The 13,163-nt window shown below is 36.1% G+C and overlaps 1 protein-coding gene across 1 annotated transcript in view; it reads left to right on the top strand.

Annotated features, from left to right (window-relative positions):
- LOC140161228 (spectrin beta chain-like) overlaps positions 1–13,163 on the top strand; it is a 130,901-nt gene that overhangs the window by 116,244 nt on the left and 1,494 nt on the right. The window contains 11 exon segments of the mRNA XM_072184684.1: positions 682–882; positions 1,148–1,378; positions 1,918–2,100; positions 2,655–2,846; positions 3,383–3,538; positions 4,466–4,683; positions 5,457–5,646; positions 9,918–10,094; positions 11,129–11,233; positions 11,830–12,339; positions 13,016–13,114. Of these exon segments, the coding sequence (XP_072040785.1) occupies positions 682–882; positions 1,148–1,378; positions 1,918–2,100; positions 2,655–2,846; positions 3,383–3,538; positions 4,466–4,683; positions 5,457–5,646; positions 9,918–10,094; positions 11,129–11,233; positions 11,830–12,339; positions 13,016–13,114 (2,262 nt within the window).

The raw sequence follows: 13,163 nt of genomic DNA, 5'->3' as shown, positions 1-13,163 counted from the left end.
CAGCTGTCTGGTAAACAAAACCTGGATACTATTAGTACTGAGTATGGATACATTGTTAAAATGTTGGCCTTAAATGATACAGAGGTACTTTGATGATGTTGAATAATCTATGTGAAATGCTTACATGCCAGCTTTCAGCATGTAATGGACAAGAGTATTGCACAGGGGTATCAGTACATCATGCATGGCAGGACACATTTTTGTATTGATAATCCATACTTTCCATACAGTCACCACTAGGACTCCAAGATAATGAATGCTGATTGATACCCACCCTCAAGTATTTCTTTGGATTCTCCAACATTTTCCCTCCATTTTGTCTGAATTCCTCTATTTGTTGTAGCTGCAATAAATGTGTTCCACAGGGTTGCCAAACAATTTTCAGCCCGAAAATAATCGAAAAGTCGCCCAATTTTTTCTCTCTAACCATTGGTTTCTATGGGACAGGAAAATAAAGAAAGTCGCGGGATTCAATGTTGAAAAGTCACCCAATTTTTCCTTAACCATTGGTTTCTATTGGACTTGAATTTGTCAAAAGTTGCAGGGAAAATAATCAAAAGTTGCCCAATTGGGCTATCAAATTGCAAGTTTGGCAACCCTGGTGTTCCACAATAAGACTGTTAGGTAATTAATCAACAAATAGTGCAAACATTTACTTTCTGTATTTTATTTTCCTCTCAGGCACTGGAAGCAGAAATCATTGCCCATGAGCCTTTAGTCGATGCTGTAGCTGTAACAGCTCAGAAACTGATTGGTAATAAACATTATGCATCTCAAGACATCAGAAAACAGACTCAAGAAATGAAAGATGCTTGGATTAAGCTTAAAGATGATACAGCAGAGAGGAAAAGAAAACTACTTGATGCTGTTGAGTCACAAATGGTAAGGCCCTAGTTGAGACTGAAGAAGACTTTTAACCCATCGTAACTCATCAAGTAAACGTTCAAAGTTACAAATACTGTTTTACTAAACATAAGTTACATAACATTACGAAGGATCCCTGTAGTAAATCCATATTACTTACGAAGGGTACCAATTGGAAGTCCTTGTAATAAATTGTAAATTGAAGGTTACAATGCGTTGTTGTAAGTAACAATTGTTTTTGAGACTTATGAAGCTTCATACCCATGAATGTGTTCCATTTCAGTTCTATGCAGAAGTCATTGAAGCCCAATCGTGGATGGATGACAAGCGCCCTCTACTGGCAAGTTCTGACTATGGCAAAGATGAAGATGCAGCTGTGTCACTTCTCAAGAAGTTGGATGCATTGGACTTGGATTTGGAAGCTTTCGATACCAACATGCAGAAGTTGTCCAGTTTGAGTAGGGGTCTGATTGAAAGAGGGCATTTCGATAGTGAAGATATAAAACACAGACAGGTAAAGGGACTGGTCACTTAAAATGGAATTTCACTTAAAATGAAATTTTCTTCTTACATAATGTTGTTACTAAACGCTGTGTGAGGGGCTGTAGGTAAAACAAAGCTGTCAAATGTAAGCAGTAGTTTGATTAAGGAATAGTGAAGATGCAAAGTACATGCAGGCTATTAATAGAATGGTCACAGGAAATTAATTTTGTATCAATTTGTTTCAATTATGGAGATTATAGAATGGAAAACGTAAGACAGCAGCAAGTATCAATCGCAATATTTCAAACGTTCAGGCTGTTTTTTCTTGCAGAATCTAGTAAATTGAAGGCGATTGTTGTCAAGGTAATGTTACTTATAACAATACATGTGTGTAAGGGACTGGTCAAAGAACTGATTCTAATTGAAGATGATAATTGTAATTTTTATGGTGGTGAAACTGTTATAAAAGACAGCAGTTAATCGCCATTTCAGGATAGATTTTTTAAAATTTTAGGTGGGGATAAATTTTGTCAAAAAGTATTTTTCAATATTTGTCTTTATCACTTACAGAATGAAGCAGAAGCCTCGTACATGGAACTCCTGGATTTGTCGTCCCAAAGACGCATATTATTGGAGATGCAGAAGACGTTATTAGAGTTCTATAGAGAAGTGGATGAGGTGGTGGATTGGATCAAAGAAAGGGAACCTACAGCAAGTTCTGAAGATTATGGCAAAGATCTAGAACATGTGGAGGTATTAAGATTGCGGTTGTATATCTATGTATAGGATCCATAAGTTCTCCCCCAATGCTTTTTGAAATAAATTGTAAAATTGTTTTACAAAGTGTAAAAATGTAAAAAGGGTATGTGTAGCCTTATTTGTTTTACACATTTGGTTATATGTGACACGATCTGGTCCATGGGGTCCAAAGGCCCGCATGGACCAGATCGTGTCACATATTAGGTATAAACCATATCATTACCCTAACCCTAAACTTCATCCTGACTCTTAACCTAATCCCTAATCCTAACCCTAAACTTACCCCTACCCTTAAACATAATCCTGACTCTGATCCTAACTCTGACCTTAACCTAGCTCTATCCCTAACACTGACGCTAATGGTAACTCTAACCCTAATCCTTACCTCATTCCTAACTCTAATCCTAATCAAAAGCCCAAAGACCTAATTTAACCCTTTTCAACCTTATGACCCTTTGGACTAATGTGTTGTTCCCAAACAAAGGATTTTTTTATATATCTTCATATAATCCCTAATACAACATGATTTTTCTATAATTTTTCATTAGATGCTGCAAGTCAAATTCAATGATTTTGCCCAAGAACTCTTATCCAATGATGAGAGAATATCAGGAGTAGTCATCAAAGGTCACAGTCTCTTACCAGCCCATAGTCAGAATGCAGACTCTATCAATGCCAGGTGTCATGAGGTTGAGTTCTTATGGGAACAACTGAAGGAGAAGACAAATGCTAGGACACAGGTGAGTTGTGGTAGTGTCATCAAAAGTCTGCAAAATGGTTTAAAATTTGTTGCTAGATTTCTGTTTATGGGGAAACAAAAGGAAAGCAATGGATGACTTTCACAGCTTCATGGTTGTTCACATAATAATATGCCCGATTTATACTTAAATGTTTTGTATGTTTCAAAGCACCTGCGCTCATTTGTTTTTCTTAGCGCCGCCATTTAAGCTGCAATGGCAAATTTTTATTTTTGCCGTAAAATCATGAAATTCTGAGAAATATTTTGCAGAAAATGTACTTGATTTGATACTTGACAATTTGATTAGGAATAAAACAATCAATATTTGTACTTCAATTGCGTAAATGAACCACAATTTTATGTTGTGTACTTTGAACAGTCGCAAATGTCATCTTAATTCAAAATTCCTTTTTGAAAATGCCAACAGCTTTGAGACATAGCATTAAATCTAGTGTAAATTGTTATATGAAACTTACAAAGTACTGATCGTTGAACAAAATGTTATCCCATTCTTATTATTTCTTGTTTTATCACTAGGGCTTAGCTGATGCAAAAGTGGTCCATTCCTTTGATCGGGATGCTGATGAGACTAAAGCCTGGATCATGGAGAAAGACACAGCGGTATCTAGTGAAGACTATGGTCATGATTTAGCTAGTGTACAGGCATTGGTCAGGAGACATGAGGGATTTGAGGTATTGACCGTTTTTCTGTATTTTATTTTGTAAAATTAGTGTTAAATTAATTAAAAATCTAAGAACTAAAAGGGGGTTAAGTCACAAAATCATCAAAAATGTTAATTTCTGATGCTATCTACACCCTCTGCAAATCTCACAGTGAAATAATGTTGTAGAATATTGTAACTGCATGGACAAAACCACATTGCAATGAAACTAGGTGGACATAACAACCTTCCTTGACATTTATCTTGAAATGCACTCAATGTGAAGGTCCAAAAGCGTTGGCCTGGTCAACTGGCAGGTATGTGAATTACTGAATGTTTATACTAGGATTTGGGCAGGTAACCTTGTCCTTACATATCACCATGTTCTTTTAGATGGTCAGGACCTTGGCGAGTTGGATACTTCTATTATCATGGATTATGTTATGCCATAAAATGCTGAGCTTGTGTAACACTTTATTACGAATAAATCCAGATGTGCTGTTAACCCTTTAACCTCATTCAGTGTTGAAGTCTTCAATTCCTTATACAAAATAACTGCCCTGTGTCTTTATTATAAGTATGTAAGGAATGAAAAGGGAAGTTAAAAGTTGTCAATTATTTTTACCATGAACATAGGCATGCAAAGTTTTATTCATCATGTCCTGAAGAAGCGTATTTTTGAAATCCTCATAAAGGCTCAACGACAGGGCTGTGTGGGACACTGCACTGTGGACCTTCCTGGTGCTTTTCTATCACACCCATAGGGGGTCAGTCAGTAGTCAGGATCTGCGATACTACACCATCATGACCATGTAAAGCTGTGGTCACTCTTTTTGCTTGCCTTCAGAAATAATGACACATCCATAGACACTTTCTCTAAAGTGGAACTTCACATAATATAATTGTGAAAACTTGCTGTGCTCCACTATAACTGTTTTTCATCATGATTTTTTTTCAGAGAGATTTAGCTGCATTAGAAGAACAAGTTGAATCCATATCCAACTCTGCAGCAGAACTAGTAGAACAGTTTCCTGATGCATTTGAACATATCAGCGCTAACAATGACACAGTAGTCGGGGCATGGAATGCACTGCTTGAGAAGGCCGCTACTCGTAAAGATAGATTAGTACAGGCTGAACACTTGCAGACATACTTCAATGATTATAGGGAATTCAGGTTAGTTTGAAGCTGTGCCTCTACAGAAGCCGTTAGCCTTTTTGTCATCTTGTGGGTAAAAGCTGGTAATTTAGTATGGTTGGATTTCCCTGTATTGTCATGGGTGCAAGTCTGTGTACTCGTCTCTAGGTTTATCACATGATTTCTTTTATACTTGAATGTAATTTTATTGACTTGATGGAAGGTGGCGGAAAATTACGTAACACTGACAACCACAATTATGAGCAAAGGTGTGTGTGTGTACGCTTTTGTAAACTCTGTCAATCAAAGGAACACACTTCAGAAATTCTCATGAACAATGAATTGTGGAGGTGTAGGATGAGTCTGCACTCAGATAGTGAAAACTTGTGTAAAGCTGTCCACTGTTACCTGTGGTTATATTGTAAAAACTCGATATTTAGCATATGTGCTTACTATCGAGTGCTTTTGAAAACATGAAATTGTACCAAAGACCAGCGCTTTAGCAACTGAGCTTATGGGGTTGAGACACATTTACTTCTTCGTATATAACTATGTGTATCAATGATTTGCTCAAAACCCCTTACACTTCATGTTTGCATGTTTTAAAAGCGCTCGATAGTAAGCACGTATGCTAACTATCGAGTTTTTACGGTATGTGTGTGTGGGGGGATGTATGTTTCTCTTCTGTTAAGTGTACGTTCAATTTGTGTCAAAGGGGAGGGGGAGCTTAGCTTAACCACATTCATTGTCAGTACCATAAATGCTCATTTTCAACTCCAATAACAGCAACTGACTTAATATTTTCCTTCCAGCGCATGGATCAGTGAAATGATGGCCTTAATTACCTCGGATGACCCTCCACACGATGTGCCTAGTGCTGAGGCTTTATTAAGCAGACACATGGAACATAAAACTGAGATAGATGGCAGAGCTGATGGCTTGGTACAATTTACACAGACAGGGTTACTGCTGATCAAGGACGGTCATTTTCTGTCAGATGAGGTGAGAGATTATATGCGTGTTATGTGTGTGCATATGAATGCACTTTTGTAAGCGCTCTAAATTAGGGAGACAAACATGAGAAATTCCCATAAAAGTTATAACAGTAAAGACATTGGAACTGTGGTCTTCCATGCATGCTGGACAGTGTTGATAGATTGAAAATGGGCCTAGGCTGAATCCGGGGTAAGGGAAATGAAACTCAAATATGTGTATGGACGGTAATGAGAATAAAACTTTTTTTTTGTTATTTTTGTTGTTTTATAGTGTTTGCAGATTATGTTTGTAAGCACCTCCAAATGAGGACATTTATATGATATTTTAAAGAGATGTGGTTTTAGCAGGGCCTAGATTTTGTCTTGGTTTGCAAGAATCAAAATCCATCATAGTCGCTGCACTTACTGTATGATACAACGAGAAAAGTTGATTCTCGCAACCGAATCTTACGAGAATCATTACGAGAATTGATTCTGTGATTCTCATCGAAATCTAGGCCCTCTTTTAGTTTTATTCCTTTTTATATATCCTCATCAAGGTGATTGCCTTAGTGATTCAAATGTGATGTCCTCATATGATGGTGCTTACGAGTAGGGGTGTGTTTGTTTGTGTATGTTTCTTCAAACTGTAGCAATGATAATAATACCTATATATCACATTCTAAAAACTGAGAACAAATATTATTTCCTGTGCAAGTTACTTAGATTGTTTGTACTGTGTTTGTACCCTTTTTTGTTCTACACTACAGAGTAAGGAAGAGGTATGTCATTCACCAAGTGTGGTAATATTAATAATGAGAACATATTCTTCATATATTTATATTCAACTCAACCAATTCTACATATTCATTCATTAATGGCCCAATGCCTTTTCATGCACTTTATGATTCACATGATTGGGCTTTGCTTACTCTTGTACATGCAATATGTATTTATCATGATAGACAAATTCCTCATTGGTTGAGTCATTACATTTATAGTTCAGATTTTGCTTTCCATTTTAGATTTCAAATTAGTTCATATGAAATTGTAGTCTGAGCTTTAGTTAGATATTTTCCCATCATCTTGACAAGATGGGTGTTTTGCTACTCCCCTTAAGGGATCCAAAATGAGTGTTTATTGCGTTTCGACAGTATTTTTTGTGGGACATGAGAGCACCTCAGACCTATCGAATTGCATCCTGAATACGAAGCATGTCTTTCTGATATCAAATAATTTTCATTTTTTTTACATCACAATATAATACAAATTTTATGACAAATTATAAAAATTTGATATTTTTCAAATTTTTGATATATAACAGTCCTCAGTAAATTATATAAATCTAATGATATATTCTTAAAGTGTATGTAGCAGGGAGGAAAAGCCGACGGTCAATTGAAAATTTTGACCTTTCATATTGAAGATATGGATTTTTTTCCCAAAAGACCTAATTTTTTTTTGGTGTTTTGGGAAAAAAAAATCCATATCTTCAATATTAAAGGTCAAAATTTTCAATTGATCGTCGGCTTTTCATCCCACCTACATACACTTTAAGTATAAATCATCAGATTTATAAAGTTTACTTCAAGTACTGTTAAATATCAAAAATATCAATTTTAATGATTTGCCATAAAATGTGTATTTTAATACACATTTTATGGTAAATCATTAAAAATTGAAAATTTCAAAAAATCAATTATTTGATATCAGAATGACATTCTTCATATTCAGAATGCAATTCGATATGTCTGTTGTGCTCTAATGTCCCAAAATAAATACTGTCCAAACGTTCATACCCCAGCCCTTAAGACATGTAAAATTTGCAATTGGACTTCATCTCATCTGAGACTGACTTCATGATAACATCGGCATGTCATAAGGTATATTGCTAATAGCGATTGATAGGCAAACGTGATGCATGCTGGGAACCAAAAGGGCTCAAAAGCTATCAAATTTGTTGTACGGTGGTGAATTTGAGCCCTTTTTCATTCTCAGCATTCATCATGTTCGCTATTAGCAGTATACCAATATTGAAAGGGTTTTCAAAGTTATATCAACAAAAAAAGCCTTGATTTGATAAGATTGCGGTTGCCCTTTTTCTAGCCTGAATCTATATGGCCTCAAATGCTGGAGGCTTTTTTACCCAGTCTTTTATATTCCTAAATATCTGAAGGATTGAGTCATGGGCCTTTTCGACATGTAGGTTGCAACAGAGGACTACTAGATCAAGACCATTCCATTTCTAGTTTTGTATGACAATGATGTATTGATAAGCGCGATACAGAATTCAGTATTTTGCTTAAACACATTTTTCATATCACTAGTTTCTTGTTTCATTATGCTAGACTCATCTAAAGTTAATCTATCTCTAAATGTTATCGATACTCTTTTATTCTCTAATTTAAATTTAGTTTTTGCCAAGTTTACAAGTATGAAGCATAGAGGTTAGACTAAGAGAGGACAGAGCATTATAGCTCTGTGAGGATTTTAGCACATGGGAACAAAAAAAAGTATACCTCTGCTATATCGAGGGCGCATCAGTGCAGCAATATCTCATTTCCGTTTTAGTCATTGTGAGAATATTGCATGTAAAGAATTTGGGCGTCATAGGCCTTTGCATATAAACTATGTTTTGTGGCTTTACATTGGGTTCTTTATTGTCACTGATAAGCCCATATGTTCTGAAAACTTTGGTACCAAATTTCAGAAAAATTTTCAAATTTGGAGATGAGGCAGTGTTGCCCTGAGCCCAAGACAGGTGTTCAAAAATCAAAGGAAAATCAGCCCTTGAAGCATGAGTGTTACAAAGCTTTGCTCTATAGTGTTTGGTGTGTATTATATCACCACAATGGGCTATTGCAGTTGAAATTCATTATAGACCCCCCCCCCCTATGGAAGACATGACTTTAATTTCCACACTCCCAGTGTGGAAGATTAAGGTCATGCCTTCCATAGGGGGTGTATGGATTTCAACTGGTTTAGCCCATTATCACCAAAATATATTACACACAGATCACAATCAATTATGGATGGTCAAATGATCTGGAGGTGCACTATTTGTGCTTGTGAAAATGATGGGGGTACAAGCACTCCTAGTCTAACCTATTCTGTACTACCTCATATTTTCCATCAAACAACTTTTTCAGTTTTCTGTTCATAAAGTTTCTGTTGGTATGTGATGTGTCACATGAAAAGATACTTCATTTTGGGGCATATTTTATTAAAGATGCAAACTAGATTAGTGTTTTCATGGGGGAGAAGAAAGCTTGACACACTGTCATCGTGTCTTAGGAAGTAATGCTCACATTTTTAAATAAAAGTTTTCATTAAACCTTTTTTCCCTTCTCACCAGCAATCTTTGAAACACATATTTTGATACGATTTACTACAACTGTTTCTCATTTTATCTCTCATATGAATCTTGATTCATCTTATATGTTTGCTCTCTATACATTGGTTCGCCTCAAGTTTGGTATTAATGTATGTGTGTATTTCTCTGATCATAGAATCGAATCACACACCTAACGTTAACCGTGCAGAGTGCACATGCACAAGACAAGAACAAAAGCTGTTTGTCGTCATGCTTGTAGCACAACCAAGAACAAGCATTGATGTCACTACTAAATTTGAGGTGAACCAAAGAATGAAAGCCGAATTCAAAAACATGTTACATATTTAACAGCATCCAACCTGAAGCTATTTGCCCTCATCCCTGAGCCATGTACAGACACTACTGTGTCTGGCAGAGAAGAACGACTGGAGTTGTTTACATTTTGAGAGCATACACAGCGTAAACATGGAAATGGGGTTCTGTTTGGCCGATTCAATCATCTGATTCAATCATTAGACCGATAATCTGACTGGCTGAATACACATTAAAGCATTGGTTGGCGCAGAGCGGCGCTCATGAAGGGAACACAAAACTTTGTGTATATCGCTCATTAACAAGGTGCTTGTGTCAATCTGGCCATGTGACTGCCGTTCTTCTCTGAAACCCAAGTGTAGTCTCCCATCAAATCTGCACAATTGTGTGTAACCCAGTAAGTTGGTCATTTGTCAAATTCTGGACCCATCTGTGATGAGACAATCATCAGGGAATCATTCTTAATTCTGGTTCAGGTTGGATGCCATTGCATTATATTTTCATAATCCTAGCTATGACTAATTCACATTATATTCTATAGCTTTCCAGATTTTCTTCAAGCATATCATCTAATTGCAATATACAGCTATTGAGAATTTTGCCGTAGCTTATAATCCACCACTTGTAGCCTGTCTTCCTCTCATTGTTTTCAGATCAAGGATAAGATAGAACAATTACAAACTGAATGGGAGAATCTAATCGCAGCCTGGGAGACCAAAAACGCTCAGTGTGAAGCTGTATTAGACACGCAACTTCTGACTCGTGATCTGGATCAAGCGGAGGCGTGGCTCAACTCGAGGACACCATTACTCAAAGATGAGACATTTTTGGTGAGTCTATTATACCAGGGAATCTTTATATTTTTACTATTGATTAAAGCACCATGCAAATACCATGATGCAGTGAGGTACAGATGGCTTTAGAAAGAGAAGACGACCTGTAAAGATGTGCTTAACATCAAAGACAGGACTGGCCTTGACTTTCAACAGCTCATCAGTACAGCTTAAGACAGAAGCTTTGGAGTCTTGTGTTTCAAGAGCCATCAGTATGTCGCTCAAACAGTCTCAGAGCTTTGGGACATAGATACATTCAAGCAAAATAAAATCCAATATAAGGCAAAAAAAATTGTTATGTTGCCCTCGAGTGGGAAAAATGGAAAAGTTACGTCGGTCGGTTAATTATCTTTTTTTTTTAAACCTTCAGTTTTTAAAAAATCCCACTAAATATTAAATAATTTGTCAATTTTGACTACTGGATACTTGTTAGAGAAATCAATTTAAGACTAGTCTTTCAATGCGATATTAATTTCAAGTGAAAAACATTGATTTTTGAACATATCTGTAAAAATTGTCATTTAAAAAAAAAAGAAATTGCGACCTTGATTTTTCAGGATTTAAGGTCGGTCGATTGAGGGCAACACAACAATTATTTTTTGGCCTAATCAAAACCTTAAATAGATAAATTCTTTCTGTCAAACGTGTTAGACCCTAAAAAGTCATCGGTTTTTACAATGAGACAATTTTGAAAAAATATAAACAGGGGTGATAGATTTCCTGCAATTGCAGGAAATCATGCTTTTTTGTTTTTTCGAAGATCCACACTTTTTTTCAGCCCATTTTGAGGCTTTATAGCCCAAATTCATGCACTTTTTCACACAAAGTCACTTCAGGCCACTAACCTACTTATATCTGTGATTCAAATTTATTACATTTTTATTATAAAAATCTGTAAATATCTTCCAATCAAGTTCAGATGAAAATGGATGCTTACTTACTGTGAGAATTAATTTATTTGCATATGTTGTCAGTAAGTTATGTTCACAAGTTTAAAATATTTGATGTTGTATGCAATTGTTTTGCAACAGGATGATAGTGCAGACATTGAAGATATGATGAAGAAGCATGAAGACTTTGAAAAAATGATTGCAGCTCAGGAAGAAAAGTTTGCTGCCCTCAAGAGGTCAACTATGGTACGTTACTTCATTATTCTCCCATGAATTTGACCTCAAAATGCAACAGTTCTTTAGAAACATGGATTTGAGTAATTTTGGTAACCTATTTTCCCTCATGCCTGTTAAAACTAAAAGACTTGATTTCTTTGGTGCCTGTGGATATGCAGTGCACATGCACAACATGGCTGTACATGGCTTTAATAATGACTACAAAAGTTAGGCCAGTTAAATGTGATTGTTACTACTTACACATGTTTCGTGTTTTTTGATGAAAGAGACAAAAAGTAGATGCTCTTCACAAAAACATTATTATGAGTTTGCATAACTATATTAGTGACACATGTGTCTGTACAAGCAAGTATTATTGTCATCCTGCGGAGCAGGAGACTACAAGCTTTCTCCATCTATTGCCATCTTAGGCAAGTGAAACAAGTGCAAGTGCTCAAACAAATATTTTTGTAAGACCAGTCTATTGTAATGTTTTTGTAGAGGATGTCTGCCTTTCGTCTCTTTCATAACAAAAACACTAATTTAGAAGTATATATGCTTGTAGATGGAATTCTACGGTATGCTACTCGACTGATGATACAAACAATCATTGTTCTCATTTGTAGTGCGAGGAGGAGGCTGAGAAGAAACAAAAGGATACAGAAGACAAAGTCAATGAGGCAATAAAGGATGTTGGTCTTGATCCACCAGAAGATATTGAAGATCCAGAAACAAAAGCAGTAGAAGAAGAACAAGTTGATGATGTGGATGTTGGCTTGATGGAGGAGTATGAAGAAGAACAAGAAGATGGTGGTTTGATGGAGGATTATGAAGAAGAGCAAGAAGATGATGGTGGCTTGGTGGAGGATTATCAAGAGGATCAAGAAGATGATGGTGGCCTGATGGAGGATTACCAAGAGGAGCAAGTAGATGATGGATTGATGGAAGGTTACCAAGGAGATGATGGCTTGATGGAAGATTATGAAGGAGCACAAGAAGATGATGGTGGCTTGATGGTGGAATATCAAGAAGAGCAAGAAGATGATGTGAATGTTGGCTTGGTGGAGGAATATCCAGAAGATGACGTGGATGTTGGCTTGGAATATGAAGATGATGGCATGACGGATGAGGAAAGAGTAAGTATATTGATTTATAGTTTTTATGGCTCCACCATGATGCATACTGTTTATGCAATGTCTGTATATGTACCTCCGTCTATCCGGATGCTGTAGCTCTTGAATACATAGGCAATTTGACTGGGGATATTCTAGGATAGGTAGGCCAAGGTCAAAACCTCAGGCTACTTTTTGGGGGGTTTATTTGCATATAGGTTATTATGATAATGAGCTAATTTGCATATTCCGCGCTGAAATTAGCCTTCTGTCTGAATGCTGTATCTCATGAATCGATTTTTGAATTGACTTCATATATTCTCTTATAGGTATACAATAGTTAGAAATCCTTGTTTCTTTTTAAGGGTCTAATTTGCATATTCATTATGATAATGAGCTAATTTGCATTTATTTCAGATGTTTTATTTACAAAAAAACCATTTCAGATATTTGTTCCCCAATGTTTTTCTTTCAAATGTTTTAACTTTTTAACTCATTTTGACCTTGCACTGCCTGCATGACAATACAATTAATAACATAGGTTTATAGAAAAAATGGAATGAGCGCTGAAAGGTACACATTATCATCCAAATTTAATCAACTTGTTGTGTAAATGAAGATGAACAAATTTTTGATCAATTTTGATACAAACGTAATGATAAAATGAAATGACATGGTTTTTTTTCCATTAATCCTGCAGTCTGCTTTAGTTGCTCAAATAGCAGAAGAAATGATGGAAGAGGAGCTGGCTCAGAAGGTAGATGAAGACATACTCGGTGATGACATGCCACAAATTCAGGTATGTTGTACACTCATTACATTATGCGGTATTTTAACAAATAATTTTA

This window comes from Amphiura filiformis, chromosome 1, assembly GCF_039555335.1.
Source record: "Amphiura filiformis chromosome 1, Afil_fr2py, whole genome shotgun sequence".
Taxonomy (NCBI): Eukaryota; Metazoa; Echinodermata; class Ophiuroidea; order Amphilepidida; family Amphiuridae; genus Amphiura; species Amphiura filiformis.
The sequence above is the reverse complement of the archived record's forward strand: the minus strand, read 5'-3'. Positions and strand labels throughout refer to the sequence as shown.